The 18,269-nt window shown below is 52.8% G+C and overlaps 1 protein-coding gene across 3 annotated transcripts in view; it reads right to left on the reverse strand.

Moving 5' to 3' along the window:
- Nucleotides 1–12,647: 12,647 nt before the first annotated feature.
- The window catches only part of HRAS (HRas proto-oncogene, GTPase), a 103,839-nt gene continuing 98,217 nt past the window's right edge, over nucleotides 12,648–18,269 (reverse strand). For all 3 annotated transcript variants that reach the window (XM_019485185.2, XM_006263415.4, XM_014604241.3), the window contains 2 exons: nucleotides 16,662–16,786; nucleotides 12,648–12,964 (listed from right to left, as the gene is read on the reverse strand). In XM_019485185.2, coding sequence (XP_019340730.1) covers nucleotides 16,667–16,786 — 120 coding nt within the window. In that variant the 3' untranslated portion in view covers nucleotides 12,648–12,964; nucleotides 16,662–16,666. The remainder of the gene's footprint in view (nucleotides 12,965–16,661; nucleotides 16,787–18,269) is intronic.

Genomic DNA, 18,269 nt, shown 5'->3' on the forward strand with positions numbered 1-18,269 from the left:
ACTGCTCCTGTCCAGAGCTGGAGTTGCCACCACCACCACTGCCTGCCCCTGTCCAGAGTTGGAGCTGCTGCTGCCGCCACATACTTTGAGTTCGAGCTGCCACCACTGTGCTGGCTTCCTTGTGTCCCTGCTCAGATCCAGACCTGAGCACAAGGTGAGTTCAACAGCCCTGCTGTAAATGAACCAGGTTGATAATCTCCACTTTATGCCAGGAGCAGTATGCATCTAAGAGTGTTTTGGTGGGGAGGCGGGGAGGAAAGCTGGGGTGGAATCAGTCCTGCAGTGCAGACAATCACCCATCTGTACAGCTCTCAAACCAGGGTGTGCTCGATGCCTGTTTTGTTGGTGCATGATGTAACAAGATCCCAGCTCAAGCCAGCACAGTTAGGCCAGGACTACAGTTGTGACAAGGGAAGAGGGCTTTGGCACTGAGGTGGGAGTCATTCTGCCTTCTGCCCCCAGGCGATGCCCACAAGTCTGCCACAAGGCTCTGGTGGCAGCAGCCCCCCAGGCATGGAGACAAGCTACAAGCCAGAAAGGGTTACTGTTTAAAACCAGAGCCTGAAGTCAGTCTGAGCCATAGTCAGGCCCCACCCTAACAGCACAAGCAACTGGAGCACAACCTGGGTGTTAAGGACTGTGGCTAATCTCTAAGGAGACAGAGGCCACAGTGACCACAAGACCACCTGTCAGGAAGCCCTGCCTTACAGGCTCCATAATGGCCTGCAGCCGCACCCCTCTCACTTGCAAGCAGATTTGCAAAACAGTGCTGCATTTTCAGCTCCCAGCAGCAGGCCTACCTGGCAGGAGATGACATATTCGACCCTCTAAGTCATAACACAACTGTGGCAGCCAGCCTGTTTTACTGCAGTGTTAGTCTGAGGGCGGGGGAGGGCAGTAGTCAAATGCAGCGAGTAACAGGGCCCTCACCTGTGCAATGCTAGTGGGTTAGAGCCAGATAGCGGCTTAACCTCCCCTGCACTAGAGGTTCCTGTTTATGAAGCAGTATTTCCAAATTAACCAAAAGTGCCTGCAAAAGGGAAGGGGCGGGGGTAAATAGATGCAGTCACTGGGATGAAACTCCAGTGTCCGGAGCTGTCTATAACATGGGCCACACTGCTCCGGTGAGAGGGCAGATGTCTGACAAAATACTCCCTTCTCTTCTTTCTTTTAAGGGGGTTTCTCCCCTGCCCTTGGACTCCTATTGCAGCTTTTCTAGCAGGTGGATCTTGCTCCACAGGCCACACCAAAGAGATGGGGTTAGTTCAGATTTGTGCCTAGTATTAGCTAAGCTAGGTTTGCTCCCAAGGCTGTGGGCATTAATGGCTTGAGGGCAAGGCATCTGATCCACACGGCAGTTGTGTGCAATTCCTGCAGAAGGAACAGAAAACAGCCCCTTGGTCTGGCTGACTATGGCCCTCTGCTGGCTGAATTGAGACCCATTCACTAGGGCTGTGCGAATGTTCGGTAGCTGTTTCGACTCAGAGGAGATTCAGCCCAATTCAGGGAGCAAATCTTCAAATCGAATCGGGACACCAAGTGAAAGCTCAGAATTGATTTGAAGCATCCAAATAGATTTGGAAAAAGATTTGGCCAATTTGAAGATTCAGCCATAGACTTAATTAAACAGGCAGCCTCCAGCTGGTAAGTCTGTTGGGGTTGCGGGAGGGAGGAGGGATTGGAGCGGGGACAAGCTGCCCAGTGAGGGCGGGGAGGGTGCCTTACTCAGGGATGGGGGTGTGGGATGCAGGTGCAGCAGCACTGAGAGTGGGGGCTCTGCCCTGCTGCTGCTTGCCCAGCCGGGGCAGTGCGGGGAGGGCAGGCATGGCTTGCTGCGGGCAGAGGGGGGCAAGCGGCAGCAGGGCAAAGCCCCTGAGCCTCCGCTCCCAGCACTGATGCGGGCACAGCAGCACTGGGAGCAGGGGCTTTGCCCTGCTGCCACCTGGAGTGAGCTGTGCAGCAGGTGTAGCATGGCTTGGCAGGGCACTGCACACTGGGAGCTAGGGCCGCTGGGGCTGAGTGGAGAGGTAGGTTCTCCCGTGGCTCCTCTGGCTGTGCCTCCCTCTCCCTGGGTGGGGGGAGCTGTGGGAGAAGTTTTGGAAGTTTCGGCACTGATTCGGAGAGCACAGCCTGCCTCTCCCCAACTGATCTGAGTCACTGAATCTCTCCAAATCAGTGCCAAATCTTCCAAAGCCAACTCTGCCCAACTGATTCAGGACAGTGATCTGAATCCGAACTGAATCACTGTCCTCCAAATCAGCCAAATCTGAATTGAATACTTCCATATTCGCACAGGCCTACCATTCACCTGTGTGCAGGCAGAGGCTTCGGCTTGCTTGTTGCTGCCTGTGCCTGGGCCAGCAGAGCTGAAGTACTCCAGGTTGTGGTCAGATCATGTTGTGGGTGCTGCTGCAGCTGCTGACAGCTCTGGAAAGGCAGGAGGTAGAGCGCAAAGCACAGCACAGGGAACAGCCACACTGCAGAGCCCAGCCTTGCATTGGAAACAGGCTTGGTACAAGCACAACAGGACAGTCACTGCCCCATGGAGAGTCTTCAAATTCTCTCTGGTCTTTCTGCCCAGGAGGACTGCAGGCAATGATGAGGGAGGGTTTTGTGAACAGGGATTTCTGTCTGGCTGGATTTTGCACTCCAAGGTCTGAGGCTGATCCCACAGGTTATGACCCGCAGCCAACTTGGAACCCAGCTTCATGCTTCTTCCTGGCTTGGGAAGTGAAAGACTTGCGCACAGTGTGTTTTCTGGGGCCATGGGATCACTCCCAGGCACTTCAGATGATTGTTATGTTAGTCAGGGGTAAGTAAGGCCCTGTCACTGCAAGGGTAGAGTTTGAAACCAAGTCACCTGCAGGAAGCCAGGCTGGAAGTCCAGCCAGGGGCTTAAGGCAAAGTAAGGGGGGAAATGAAGCCTTTGTTGGTACAAAACCACATGGCACAGGCCCAACACTGCTGGCCTTCCACAGAAAAAGAGAAATAAAACCAAGAACCTGAAAATGAAAAGGAGCATGTTCTAAGGGGAGTTTGCAGCCAGCCCAGGTGGGGAAGTGCACGCTATCCCTCACAGCCTTGACACAGCACAGTGGCAGAGCAGGGCACGTGGCTGATGCATAAGTACCACTCAGGCAAAAAACGTCCCTGTGTGCAAGCACCAGCAGACCGCGTAGAAGGTGTGCATGTCAACAAGTACTTGAAGGACAATCAGAAATCAACCTTTGCTTGCTCCGCACTCCCAGTTCCTTGCCCAAGGCCCAGGCTGAGAGCACCGTGAGAAGCCAGCCTGTCTGAAACAGCCCCAAAGGCAGAACCACTGCCATCAAGCATGGAGCAGCTCCAGCCACAGCTGTTTCAAAGGACTGTGGGCTACACTCACTTGAATCTCCTGTGTCCATTGTCAGACAACGGCAGGACTTCCCTTAGCCATGTGCTGCACAGCCTCCCCGCCCTGCTGAGGAGGAAGACTCCCAAAGCACGTCCACGACTCCGGAGCAGAATCCCCCAGTGGAACTGGAGCTCCCAAGTCACCAAGGTGCCCGTGGCCAATGCCACCCTCCTTTCCCTCTGCCTCCTCCCTGCCATTCTCAAGCCTCTAATACCCTGTTAACTATGCTGTCCCTGTAATGGCAACTGCAGGGAGCAGATTGCCATTAAAGGCATCTGATGCTGTTTAGATCCTAATTAACTCATCAGACAGACATTAGTCCTAATGCCTCCCCTTTTTCCACACCCAATTTTTCTTGCTCTCCTGCTCTCTCCTTTTGACATTTGCTGCTGGTTCCATTAAATCAGCCAGTTTGCAGCTGCTTCACCACTCACTCGACTAAACTACATGAACCTTTCCACTCCAATCAGCTCAGCATGGCTAAAGGGGAGGCTAACACTGCCACAGAGCCATGGCTGCCAGGAGGGGGATGAGGGGGTTGTTGCTGGGTGCGCTGCACCGAAATTGTCACTGCTCTTGGTCACTTGCTGCACACGCTCCCCCTCTCCTCCTCAGCTGATGTAGCTACAGGTAAAGCATCCCTGGCACAGACACAGCTTGGCTGACCAGGATGCTGCTGGCTGTTTGGCTTGGACCATTTGGGCAGGTGCCAGCTGAAATTCAACCCCTCCTGTTGGCACAGGCTGCAGGCTCCTGAGAGGGCTCTACCTGCACAGCTGTGGGGCAGCAGCTGCTGTTGGAGGCCAAGAGGCCCTGGTGGTGCCTTAGGGCAAGCTTTGGCACAGCTGTGCGCAACACTGCAGCCAGCAGATGGTGCTGTATCCACATCCAGCCTTATGCATGGCCTGCAACAGTTTCCAGCGGGGGCTGCAATCTCAGCTCTGGTCTTGAACAGTAGTAGAGTCCCCATCCCCTCTTCCCACCTCCCTGCTACTCTTCCCAGAGCCCGGTCCTGGCCCCCAGAGGAACAGGGTGGGTCCAGCCTGCAGGTGCATGGGGCAGTGGTGCAGCAGTTTTCCCCGTGCTCTAGGGAGACTCGCACCCGCTTTGCAATCCGGGCAGGGTGAAGGCGATGCGTCACTACCCCTCACACAGGTTACTTGCAACAATAGCCCTTCTGCTAGCAGGTGTGTGCCCCTGTAACACAACTCAAAAGTGCAAGCTTTGGGTCTTCAGAAAGGGGACAAGGTGCCTGCAACAGCAAGACTTGGGGCCTCAATGCCCAAAATACATCCTGCTGCGTTCCTCATTGACTTCTTTCATTTAGGATGAGCTCCCAACCATGCCTGGTTGTAAAAAGAGCATGGGGCAGTTGTAAGAGCAGGGTCTGTTGCCTGCAGGGCTCAAGGCCAACTTCAGCACATGCAGCTACATCTGCCAAGAAATATCCTCCTCAGTCGGCCTCTGCTCTCCTGCAGCGGTTTGACCATCCTCCTCCACACCCACCCATGGCTGCTTGGACTTTGGTGCTGAAAGAAAGCATCCCGGTACCCAGCCTGCACCCCCGTGCTTCAACCCAAGCCCCCCCCCGCCGTCTGCTGTTCTTGAGGTGACTCCACCATGGCAGCCCAGCCTGGCCCCATATCCACTGACCCCCACCATAAGCCTTTTCCTCTGCCAATGCCAACACCGGGTACAGTGCTGCAGGCAAGAAACCTGCAGCCGTTCAGGGTGTGGCTACACAAAAGATGTGCAGCACACGGCAGAGCCCACGGTGGGGAAGACCCCCTCCCCCAAACCCACCCCACTAGCTCCAGCTCTGGTGTGCAGCCCATCCCATTCAGCTGGCAGGAGCCAATGCCCGTCACTCAAAAGGGGTTGCATGGCAGGAGGTGGCAGAGACGAGAGAAGCCAGGCCTTACCTTGGTGCTGGGTCTCAGTAGGGTGCTCGTGGACACCTGGCGGCATCCACGCAGCACCCGAGCTCCTGTCAGTCCCGGTTGGGTGCCCCCCACCTCCGCTACCCCGGCCTGCCCCGCCCACAGCTGCTATGAGCTCAGTAACCCTGCCACGTCCCTCCCTCAGAAATTAATGAGTCAGCACTAAATAATTGATGCTAAGTGGAGCCGGGAGTGGAGCCAAGACAGTGCGAGCGACGCTTTGGGCTATTTTTGGCTCCGGTACATGGTACAGCAGGGACAGGCAGCATTTTTCCCTGCTTCCAAACCTGGGCACTTTGGTACATGGAACAGCAGGGGGTGGCACAGAGCAGGGGCAGCACAGAGCAGGGGAGAGGGGCAATGCTGAGACAGGAAGCCTGCAGAGCCCAGGAGGAGATGGCACCTGACACCGCTGTGAATAGATCCTGAATCCCAGCCCTTCTGCCCCCGCACTTCACTCGTCTGCCACCGGCAAAACCAATCAGCTCTTGAGGGGCAGGGGCTCTGTCTCAATGAGGACCTGGGCAGGTCTTAAGCACAAGGGTCTTGGCTGGGGCCTCCAAGGACTTCTGTAATGCCAACAACCAGCCAAGCTCCCAGCCCATCTGGAAGAAAGGCTTCCCCAGCTGGCATTTAGCATGCTTTTTACCACCCGGGGCTCACATGACTGTGTGCAAGGCATGAGGTAGGCAGGCACACTGGGCTTTGGCAATGTTGAGCAAATTCACCCTGTGAAGGAGCCCAGGGTGAGTCTCCAAGCAGCCTCGTGCTACAGAAGCTACAGGAGGCGTCTGACACCAGGGCAGCTGTAACCCAGACCGTTCCTTTTGCACAGCAGCATTTGCCTGTTCACACCATGCCCTCCTCTTGCCCTAGGACTGCACTGCAGAGGCTTTGCCCCTGCTGAATAACAATCCTGGTTCTAGAGATCAATCAGACGCTGGCACTGCCCAAAATGAAATCCTATGGCAAAGTGCATCTCCAGTACTGCTTGCACCACAGCACACGGTCCCTCCTCCCCTTCACCCCGCAGCAAGGCCAGATTCATGCACTGAGGAAGCCACTGCAGCTGGAAATGCTGGTTTCAGATGCACTGCTTGGCCGTATAAAAAGGGTCCTGGCTCCACCAGCTTCTGTTCTCCCACAGTAATAAGCTGCAGACTCCCAAAAGACTAGTACCATCAGGGCATTTCATCTCAGTCACAGCAGGGGGGGAACCCGCCTTCCTCATCGCCTCTCTATGAAGCCACCACTTTTCCTGCAGCCCAAACCCAGGATAAAGACCCCACACAGAGCTACAGCTCTGCTAATCCCAGCTCTGATCCCAGCAGCCATGCCGTGCCCCACTGTAGCACCCATGGGCACATTTCACGTCAAAGGGGGTAGAGCCAAGGTGTCATCTTTGTCAGCTGTGGTACCCAGGCTTACTGGACCAGGCTGCACCCATGTCTTGCCAGCCCCATGGCCTGAGCTTGCCTCTCTTGGCCAGCAATGCCCTATAACAGCCTTGTGCACAATGGCTCAGGTAACACCGTTTGGAGGTAAGCAGCCCTGGCACCCAGGTGCCGCTAGGCCTAGCGAGAAATAAACGCATCAGGCCAGGCTGACAAGACTCTCCCCTCCAGGCAGCTTTGTTCCCATCCCCAAACAGGCCCCCAGGCATCAGGACCAACCATGCCTTGTGGTTTTACCCATACTTGTGAGCTTCCTGCGTCCTTCCTGAGCCTTGCTAGGCTCTGTCACAGCAAACACTGCTCCTGCACCAGCAAGCAGCACAGGCCAGCAGTACCCAAGGTGGCATGCATGCTGCATTGTACTTGCAAACTGTTGCTACAGCCATGTTGTTTTACTGTGGGCGACAGTTCTGCCTGACAGGACCATACATGCCAGGTCTGACAGGAACCCCACTGCAGCACCCATCTGCCCAGCGAGAATCATTCCCTACCCTGAAAACCCTGCAGCACAAACAAGCCAGAAGCAAAGGAGAGCAAAAAGAAAGCATCTTCCTCCTCTTTGCTGGTGGTGAACTGAGGCAGAATCATATTCAGTCAGTGAAAGTCGGGTACCTAGAGGTTTGGTCTGCACTATGAAGTCTCATCTATGCAAGCTAGCAGTGGGAAAGGACCACACACATCCCCAGCCAGTTGTTCAAGGGGGTGATGTAGCAGGGCTTTCTGCTGTCATACGCTGCATCTGCGCTAGGGTGCTCTGCGGACAGAGCTGAAGTGGCGGCAACCCTGTAACATGGACCAGCCCCAAGTAACTGGTCCAAAGTCACACCAGGATCTCTCTGAGCTAGAAGGGATTGGTATCCATTTCCCTAAGGCCTAGTCCAGTTCCCTTGCCAACAAGACAATCCTTCCTCTGACCTGCTAAAAAAACAAAGGGAAGTAGAAAGGAAGCATCCGCCAGCAAGACCACCCTTCCTCTCTGACCTTCTCAGAGATAAGTGATGGCTGGGAGCACTTGGGCCCAGGGCAGGACCACTTCCCTGATGAGGCATGCAGTGGCACAGGGGGACAGGTTGGGACAAGCACAGTCACCAAGACTGGGCTCATTCCACCCATTCCTCTGGTCATGAGACTGACCCTGCTGGCTGTCAGGAGAGGGTCCATGACAGGAACTAGCAGCAGCAGCAGAACTGCAAAGCATCTGCAGCCTTTTCTTTCCAGCCAAGGGGTATGTGCAGTTGGCCGCCAGGTAGGGAGGATGGGGATGGGAGCCCAAAGGGTATTCCTACTGTGCTTTGGTGATGCATAGGGGGTGCACACGGGTGCACTGCACCCCCTGAGATCGGCCGTGCACCCCCTGGGAGCACCAGCCACAGAACCAGAAGTGCACTTCTGGTTTTCCTGCTGGCTTGGTGATTGGCTGCTGGGGGACCCCCGTCGGTGATCTGGTGCCCCCCCAGACTTGGGAGGCAGCAGTCGCCTGTGCTACTGTGTACACGCTCCACATTTGCAGCTCTTGTCATGAGCAACTGCTGCTAATGCCCAGGGGTGGCTGGAAGCTGCAATTTGAGCGCTGAGCTGCACTGCGCTGGTTCAGAGTTTCCAATACACGACCAGCTTGTTTCTCAGGGGCTTTCCAACCATGGGTGTCCTAGCTCAGTGGGCTAGGCCTTGTATCAGCCCAGCAGGAGAAGCCAAGGGGCAGAGACGATAAACTGCTTCCCTGAAGTCTGAGAGCCCGTAACAGAACCTGAAACAAAACCACACATGTCCAGGCTCAAACTCTAGCTGCAAAACCCCTCTTTAGGTCTGTGTATCGTGTGTACATGTGCATATGCTGAATCTGTCAAGGGTCTCCCCTGCAGTGGGCTGAACAGGGCTGATATTCCTGGTTCTCTCTGCTTCTCTGACAATAAGGTTCAAGTTAGTGCCTGCTGCTTCTAGCTCCCCCTTCCTTGCCTCCCACCCGTGAGTGCTGCTGCTGTCTGAGCTGGTGCTGCATGACTCTCACTCATCTGTTTATATTTGGGTTGTTAACATGTGAAAAGTCCCCCTCAGAAGGGCAGGTGGTGTGAGCAGCTGCAGGCAGCTTGGGCGGGCTCTGAGGCATACAACCACACACCCAACAGCACCGAGCAAAAAGGTGAGAGCAGCAGAGTTCATGCCAGCTGCCTCCTGCTGATGCCTAGACCCAAGAGGGCATCTCCTCCTTGTGTACTTGTCCTCATGGCCAGAAAGGTTACTAGCAGGAGCTGGCAAGTGGGCAGGGCTAAAACCAACCTCACCCTTCCCAAGTCAGCCCACAGATGGGGACAGAGTGGGGCTGCCAGATAAGATCTCACACCCACGTGGGAGAGGGCACGGTGAACTGTATCTCTTGTTTGTCAAGGCCACAGAAAAGGGCAGCAATGACCCTCTGCTCCTACAGCTTTCACACCATCAGCCCCCTGGCAAAGGGACTGTCATTGCACCAGCTGTCACAGCACTGGCAGCCCTAAGCACCAGAGTGCGCTAGCAGCTGCACACGCTGCTCGGTGAGACCGCTGCCCTGGGAGAGCTGCTCCCTGCAGCACATATCAGATGCTTTTGAAGTGGCTTTTTGTCAGTCACACAAAGCCTTTGTATTTTCCCTGCAACAAGGCTCCAGCAAGCAGCAGTGGCTCCATGCAGTACCCAGGTGCACAACCAGCTTTGCTCCTTATGCTGTGGCTACTTGGAGGGCGAAGGCCTGTGTGGGACCCTGGATCACCCACCATGCTGAAGTCACAGAGCACCTAACTCCGGCTGCAACTGGTTCAACCTGGCTCCTGGTTATGCACTGGCACAGAGACCTAGCTGACCCAGCAACGAGGTCCCATATCCAAGGCAACTCAACTTGTTGTATGGACAGCACATCTCACTGTGAGGCTGTCCAACAAAATCAATCCTAGGGTCTGACCGCTGCAGATAGGACAGAAACCTGGGTTTTGTTGCCAGCCTTGTCAATGACCTGCTGCATAATTCACTCCACTGCCGTCTGTCTAGTCTCTTCAGAGTGTATGTCCTCCAGGGCTGGGCTTGTGCACACACGGAAAACACCTACTCTGCAACCAAAATCTGGCACTAGCATACCACGCAAGCACTGCGCCCTGCACGAAAACAGCTTTTTGAGTCCACTTGAGGAGCAAACTGAGTTCAAGTGGCCCTTAGCATGGGACACTGTCACAGCTACCCTACACTCTTGGTCTACTTGCAGAACCTGCAGAGATGGCTTTCAGCTGGTTAATGTAGGCACACAGGGCAGCAATGCTAGCAGCTAACAAGCATGGCCCCGAACAGCCTACATTGAAACCCATGCTGCAGAGACTTCATTGCGCTCAGTACCCATGTCTCTGCGTGCTGCCCTCACAACACCAACTGCAGCATAGGCAGCTCTATGGCATGTCCATACAGGGAATCAGTGCAGAAGAGCCATTGTACTTTGAACTTGCACTCTGGCCTACTCTGCACTAGCTGCCCCAAGACAACAAGCCCAGCCCCATGTTTGCCCTGTGCTGGAAGCTGCCTTGGCTCTCTCATATCTCAGTTTGTTAAATAAAACGAGCTTAAATCTGTCAAGTGAACGGCTGCCAAGGGAACCTCACAAATCCGGCACAAGTGCAGAGGCAGCCACGTATGTGTGCAGCAACAGTCACCACAAGCTATGAGGCCTGCCCTGACCATCAGAGGTGCTCTCTCTGATGCCCAGTTACCTGTTCCATTCCCTGTTGACAAGGAGAGGGAAGTACACAATTTATAGTTGGCAACTGCCCATTTGGGCTCTAGAAGTGATGAACATAGGAGGAACCACCTCCTAGACAGTCTAGAAGGAGCTTGGGTGGGGGGCTGGACCCATGAGCACATAAAAGTCCTGCCAAGCAGAGCAAACATGACCACATTCATGACATCCCACAGAGCAGCACATGTGGCTGTATCAGAAGAGCTGCCACTCTGTGGGGTAGATGTGCCAAGAGGATTGGGAGACCAAGGAGAACTGCTGAATAAATAGCACCTTTGTAAAGTTAACAACCTCTCAACTCCCGGCCTGGAGTTTTCCAACAGCAGAGCAGCTACAAAGCCCTTTCACTACCATATGAGCCACAGCCCCTCACTCATCACCAGCAGTCACTGAGCATAAGATAGGAGTGGAGTCTTACTATGTACTTTACCACAGCCAACAGATTCCTTTTGCTTTCAGTTAGCTACACAAGGGACCAGTCACAGATTTACACACCTGCTATGGATGCTACTACTGTTAAGTGCAGAAACCCTTGCTGTGTGCGCAGACTGGAGTCACACTTAGTCAGCTGCTGCAAAAGAAGGGGAGGAGGCGCTAGCAAGAACTATACATCTACCAACACAGATGCTGGTCCAGCACAGGGACCTGATCCTACAGCAAGGGGGCTCAGTCATGCCTCCAGAACTACCTGCGTTTCAGAACAGTCACACTGATGCCATTGGTCCCACCCCAGGCAACAGCAGCATCCAGAGCTGTGAGACGCAGCCGAGTTCATAACCTGACTCAGCAAGGAACTGCCCTCTCAGCAAGCCTCCGCACCACTTACCAAAGCCTCTGAAGAGCACTTGGAAATGTCCCGTGAGGATAAATCAAAATGCAGCAGAAAAGTGACAAACCATATATCTTGGCACCGGCTTGGTTCAATGCAAAAAAGTCAGGGCTCCAGTCAAAGGTAACTCCCGCTCCCTACACACCACATACTGACCAGTCATTTGTACACGGGCCTTGTGAGCCATTTGATGTGTACTGTGCTGTATTTCCCAAAGGCAGAGAGGGCCGAGGACAGACCCAGGCTTAAAGAGCATTTCCCCCAGACTAAAACACAGCTCCTTGCAGACTGTTGCTGGATCCTTCGTACATCCTCAGAAAGGAGGAAATGGCTGAAGAAGCTTCAAAGCAATGTTGGTGGAGACAAAGGCAACTTCCTGTTGGTGAAGCAGACGGCATGAAGGACAAGCCCATGGCAATGAACAACCTCTGTCTAGCATAGGAGGACATAATATAAAACAGAGCACCTGGGATTTACATCCTAACCTGCCTCTGCCCCACACCACACTCTGCCAGAAAGTCACCCAGTCCCTCTGGGCACAGAGGCACCGTCCCAACCACCTCCCCTCTGCTGGCTTGCCACTAACATCAGGCAAGACCTTGTGGGAAAGAAGCTCTAAAGCAGGGAAATTCAACCTCCAGCCCATGGGCCAGATCCAGCCTGTGGAGCCATGTCATCCAACCCCATGGGGCTGGATATTTAGGGGCAAGAGATGGGTAGAAATTAACACTGCCACTGTTCCCCCACAGCCAAATTTCCAAACCCTGCAGACCAGATGTCATGACCCTGCATGCTGGCGCAGGGCCTGATTCAGCATGTGGGGCTGGAGCTAGGGCCCAGACACGTGCATGGGGCTGGGCCCATGCACTAAGATGGCCTTGTGCACTGGACTGGGCACACAGACCAGATCCAGCCCACCGACTGACCCTGCACCACTCATCTTGCCTGAATGGTTGGACACCGGAGACTGATGGAAACCAAGGGATGGTGTTTGTCACTGGACCCCACCTCGTTCAAGGATTTTTCTGAACAATCAAGATATGCTGATCTCTAGGGCCAATTGCTGATCGGTTCCTTAACGCATGTATTATGTGCTCAGCTGCCTGAAATCCCCCCTCCCCCAGAGGAGCCTCATCTCCAGATCTGGCCGGTTTTGCCAGCAGGATCACAACCAATCATGGGAACAACCCACATCTTCCTTCTTTCTCCTATCCCCACCTGCCAAAGAGCAGCAGCGACAGCAACCTCTGAGGTAGGACAGAGCCATTGAGACCACTTGTCAAGACCATCAAATAATAATTTACTGTGATTCAATCTGTGGCTTTGTACAGCGGCCAGGAGGGGAGGAGGCACAAGGAGGAGGGGAGGTGGGGGTGGAAAACACAGTCGTTTATTGTAGGCCTTGGTGAAGTTCGAAATAGTCCATGGGGAGGGTGGGGGGGAGCAGGGTTCAATCTACCCTCGTCGTTGTCCTCCTCCTCATCTCCCCTTTCCCCCAATCTCTTCCCCTGAATCCATTTGTATCTTCTTTCGGTTCACCTCTTTCCTCGTACTCTGCACAGCGGAAACCCCTCCAAGTCACGGCGTGGTCAGCTGAAACAGAAAGGGAGAGTGAGAGGGCTACAATCAACAACTCTTCTCATCCCACTCGCCGAACCCTCCCTGGTACCTCCCATACAGGTAATTCAAAGAGGGAAAAGGCCCTTGGTGGGCAGGGGACCCTGGATAATTTGGCAAGACATTTGCTTTTCTCCAAGGAACAAGCAAGTACCTTCCGCATAACAGTCTCACACCTGGGATCTGGGTACTTTACTCTCTTAGCTGCCTCTGTAGATAAGGGGCGTTTCATACAAATCTCTCTCATCAGCTCCTGTTTTGCCCATAGCACAGGACCATCTCCAAGCATTGCACAAAGGTAGGTAGGTAATAAAAATCATGGAAAAGCAGGGCTGGTGGGGACCTCCAGAGGTCATCCAGTCTAGTCATATCACTTTGTCTTGGGACTGTGCAGTGAATCAACAGCAGGGCCAGGAGCAGAACCCAGGTGCCTCAACTCCCAGACCTGCGCCAGGAGCATCCAGATTTTCTACCCACCACCCTTCATTTTCTGATATTTCTCCCTCTTTGCCCTTGACCATAGCCAGATGCTGCATCTGAGAGCCAAGACACCTAAATTCCTGCCTCTGCCACTGACCCTCCAGCATCTTGGGCCGGTCACCTTTCCTGCATTGGGCAGCTCCGCCGTCACCATGCAATTTCCTGAAGCATTTAGGAATCTTTCACCAGAAAAATATGCTCCCATAGCAAAGCTGGATTGCATTTGCATTGCAGATTTAAACCAGGGGAAAACAGGCCCTGCTTTCCTGTGTAGACAGCCAGCCAGCCAGGCACACACCCAACAGGGCTGAGTGGGTCCTGCAGTCCATCAGGCATGTACATTCTTGCTGTCAGCGCAGGGAGCTGGGAAAGGCTCTTCACTGCAAATGGTGAGTGTAAAATTCACAAGATGCTCAAAAAGCTCTCGCTTTTCCCTCTGCTTTTGGAAGGAGTGTCAATGTGACTGATGGACACCAGCCCCACTCTCTTGCTTTGGCAGCCAAGCACCGTCAGTGCAGGCATAGGATAACGGCAGCTTAAGGAGAGGTCTGGATTTATCTGTGTGCTTTCAGCTGAAAGTGATCACAGTCAGAGCAGGAAATGAGCCCCACGACTCACATCCCCATCCGGAGGAAATGCTCCTGGACATCTGGATTATCTGAACATCTGGAAACCTCCCGTAACAACAATAGCTGCACTAGGCACAACTTAAGGATCAGCCCCAGTGGGAGATCCCGTCTGGCTCACCCGGGATCCACTCTCTCCTCAGCCAGGAACCCAGGGGTGGGGCGTTCACTTGTTTTTGTTTATAGAAAGCAAACGCAGCCAGGGGTTTTTGGAAAGAGCTCTGCTGAATGCAGGGCCTTGCTAAATGCTTTGCTTCAAGATGCACTGGAGGAAAAACAGCTACCATGTGCTCAATCAACCCCTGGCAACAGTGTGCCTGTGAGTGGGCAATTAAAGTTTTCACTTGGGAAGTGAGCACTTGTGAAGGGAGGTAGGGAGACCACAATGGTGCCTGGAGTCCTCTATTATCTAGAGAAAAGGCAAAAGCTGTACAAGTCCAGCATGTCCCTTTCCACTCCAAGGAGTCCAGCTCAGTCTCCTTGGCCCATGTAGTTCCTGACTTCTGCTGATATTGCCCCAAGACACGTCTCAGTCCCACCAGGCTCATGGCAGAAGCAGCTGATAACCAGCCTTCCCTCACTACTGCCCAACGTCAGATTGCACAGGGCAGCAGGGAGGCTAACTAAGGGGGATGCTATACATTACACATAGCACGTGTTAACCATGCTTGAACACTAGCATCCAAGCAGGATAAACACAAGCTAAGCACTCTCACATCATAGTAAAGTTACACCTTCTTGAGAGAGAAATAAATCCCAGTTGCATTAAGTAACATGTGGTGCCTTCACATGGGACTGCTCCAGAGAGACAATTCCAGTTCCTGGGGCTAGGACCTATTTTCTGCTGATTGTGGGTCCCAGCCCCAGGACCACACGGGAGTCTTGAACTAGCTCTGTTGGGTTCCTGGGCTGAGAGCGAAAAATCAGCTGACTTTCAGATCTCAACCTTGGGATCACACTGGTGTCTTGAACTGGCTCCTATATGATCCCAGGGATGAGATCACACAGGAGCCAGTTCAGTGCGATCCCACAGCTAGACCTGAAAAATCAGCTGATTTGGGGGTCTCAGCCCTAGGACTGTATTGGAGCCCGTTCAAGTCTCCAGTGTGGTACTCCAATCTATATTTAGATCATAGTAAGCATTAACATGCAATTGCTCAGAAAACTTTCTAAGTCATACTAATGCTTACTGTGATCTAACTATAACAAGTGCTAAGTGTAACGTGTAACAAAGCCCCAAGTAATCATTCAACTACCTCCCTTCACCTAAGATAAAGACACACAAAGCTGGCCAGAGTCTGAAATGTGGCATCTTTAACCCTCATCAGGATACTGAATAGAGGCAAAGTGATTCCTCTGTGCCAATTTTGGACACAGTTAATCAAGCATCCTAGCAGCTAAGGGGAACACCCTTCTGAGGAGCAAGCAGTCAGAACAATCTGCTAACACGTTTCAGCATAATGCACCGATGCATTGGAAAAGGACAGTCCCAGTCCTGCTCACCCTGAAATGAGGGTAAAGTGAGCTGTGCCCTGTGGCAGAGAACACAGTGCTGGACTTCCTTCCCCTCTCTGACACTGGGGGAAGGGGGTGGAGAGAAGGCTGACAAAACTGAGGGGGAATTTCATCAGCACATGGAGATGGTTGAAAAAGACCAAGTCTCTTCTTTTGGCATTTTTGGGAAAGAATTATTTTTTCCCACAATTTCCTGAAAATGGGTTTTATAATTATTATAATTATTTCATAACAGAAAAACAGGGGAAGGAATCCATAAAAAAATACTGATTAAACCACAGGCTAAACAATCTTTACCAAAAACCCAACATTAAGAACCCCACTCACTGCGCTGATTTTTCATAAACAACAGAAAATGTTGGGGTGTAAATAAAAGGTTCACAAGAAAATTTTTGTTTTCAGTAAAAAGTTGTAGTGGGGCAGGGGAAGGAGAAGGGAGTTGGGGGTGTGTGGTTTTTTCCATGAAAAAAAATGTTTTGATGAAATTATTTCATTCAGCTGTGTTTGCAGCCTGGTACAGTCATAAAATCATAGAAATGTCGGACTGGAAGGTGTGAGATACGTGCATATGTTGAATCTGCATGAGTGAATCTTAAGTTATTTCCTGTTGAATCTGCTAATGTGCATGCACATTTTTACTTCATGTTTACAACATATTCTGTGCCTGCCAGCCTGGTAGCACTCTTTCCCACAGTTGCGGCAGGAGCCATTTATTTGTGAAAGTCTTGGACAAACGTAACAAAAAGGACTTCAGGAGTTCATCTCATCCAACCCCCTCCACAGGGTGGGATCATACCCATCTAAACCAGCCTAGGAAAGTATCAGCGCGTCCCTTCCCAGCATAGATGTGTTGAATATCTGCATGTGCAAATCGAAGGTTACTTTCTATTGAATCTACCAGTACTAATGCATATATAATTTTGCCTTGTTTAAACATACCCTGTGCCTGCCCAGTCTGGCAGCACTCTTTCCCACAATAACATCCAACATGCCTATCCCTACCTCCCTTCCTCTGCCACCAGGTGCACACCTCTCCCTACCACACAACTCACCTTGGTCACGAGATCACACATTTACAGTTCATGCAGCCTGGGCCGCTTTCATCCGGAGGATTTAACTTGCGCAGCTTGTGCTGCCGGATCTCCCGCACTAAGGTGTAGAAGGCGTCTTCAACCCCCTGGAAGAGAGCCACAGTGGTTTGAGCAATGCCAGGCCATTCTGCAAGAGGAGGGTGGCGAGAGCACAGAACTGCCTGGTGTGATTTGAGGGGTCTAAATGCCAAGTAAGAGGGAGGAAGCCGAGCGGGGAAATCTCAGATGCATCCTGAGAATTGCTCCCTGATGTCAAGAGCGAGCAAACAGCCACTTGAGTACAGAGGCTCCATCTCAGCAAAAGAGACAGGCCCTCTCGCTAGACACTACCTTAGAACAGGGAGGCAGCATGAGCTGGCAGAGGAGACCAACTGCCTCCTTTTCTACTGCTAACTCTCTGGACCCAGGAACTGCCCAGGTGATGCCAGGCTCCATGTTTCTAGAGACAGCAGGACAATGAGGTTAGTAAAGTAATTATAGAGTTCAGGCAGCCGTCCAGTGTAACTACAGGGGTTCACACTAAGCCTTGTGGAAAGTGTCAGTTGGGGAAAACCTGGATGGGGCGTTTAAACAAGGAAAATGTCAGCACCTTTCTGTTGAACACCCAGCCCCTTAGCACCCTTCCTCCCCCACTATGGCCACGTCCAGACAAGCGTGGCCGTGCAGTATATGGTGCTGCAGACATCTGCAGCGCCACATACTGTACATTCACTTGTTCTCCCTGCCGCAAGGGAGCAGCATGGGGGATATCTAGGGTCAAAAAAACCCATGCATAAAAAAATAAGTGGAATGGTGCACACAGGGGCAGCATGCACTGCTCAAAACCAGAGCTGGGCCGCCTGGAGCTGTGCTCCAGTTGCCAGCTGGGCTCTACACAGCAGAATTGCTACTGCTGCAGCCCTGGGAAACCCCCAGGACCCCAGGTAAGGCTGCTGGGACAGCCTACTGCTGGCTCTAGCCTCCCCTGCCCCACTCAGGGCAACATGCTACATGCCACAGTGCCTGTGGCACAGGCATTCCCCACAGACAACTTGGTTTTTCCCAGGGAACCAAACATCCACACCTGTAGACACGGCCTCCAAGTGTACACAGCAGAGCAAGGGATCTAATCAACCTGAAGCCAAGAGCAAAAATATCTGGGCCTGTCTCACTGGTATCAAAGCACTTTCCAGTCAAGGGTTGTCAGCTACAGGTGCCTTCTAGCCCTTCTGCAATTACCCCTAGTAGGTTTTTTCTCTTTCCTCCTCCCCTCCAGGAAGACCAGCCCTGACTGAATTCCAATGAGGGAGCACAGCAGGAGCTACAGGAGTAAGGAGATTTAAGGATCAAGGAGGAATTTTACATGTAGAAGTGCCAGATGTTCATTAGCTCTGCAGACTTTATGTATCCTGTTGCCCTTGTTACCCACTCAAACCTTCCCTTTGGTGGTGCATATACACGTCTGTATGATACATATGGACACACGGCCACTGTGCTGTCAACATGTCAGCAAATGGCCCAACAGACAGAATGGCCCAGGATGCAGCACAGAAGACAAACACAAGGTAACAGGATGAAGCATGCACTGGA

The sequence above is a fragment of the Alligator mississippiensis genome, chromosome 2 (assembly GCF_030867095.1).
Source record: "Alligator mississippiensis isolate rAllMis1 chromosome 2, rAllMis1, whole genome shotgun sequence".
In the NCBI taxonomy this organism is placed as follows: domain Eukaryota; kingdom Metazoa; phylum Chordata; order Crocodylia; family Alligatoridae; genus Alligator; species Alligator mississippiensis.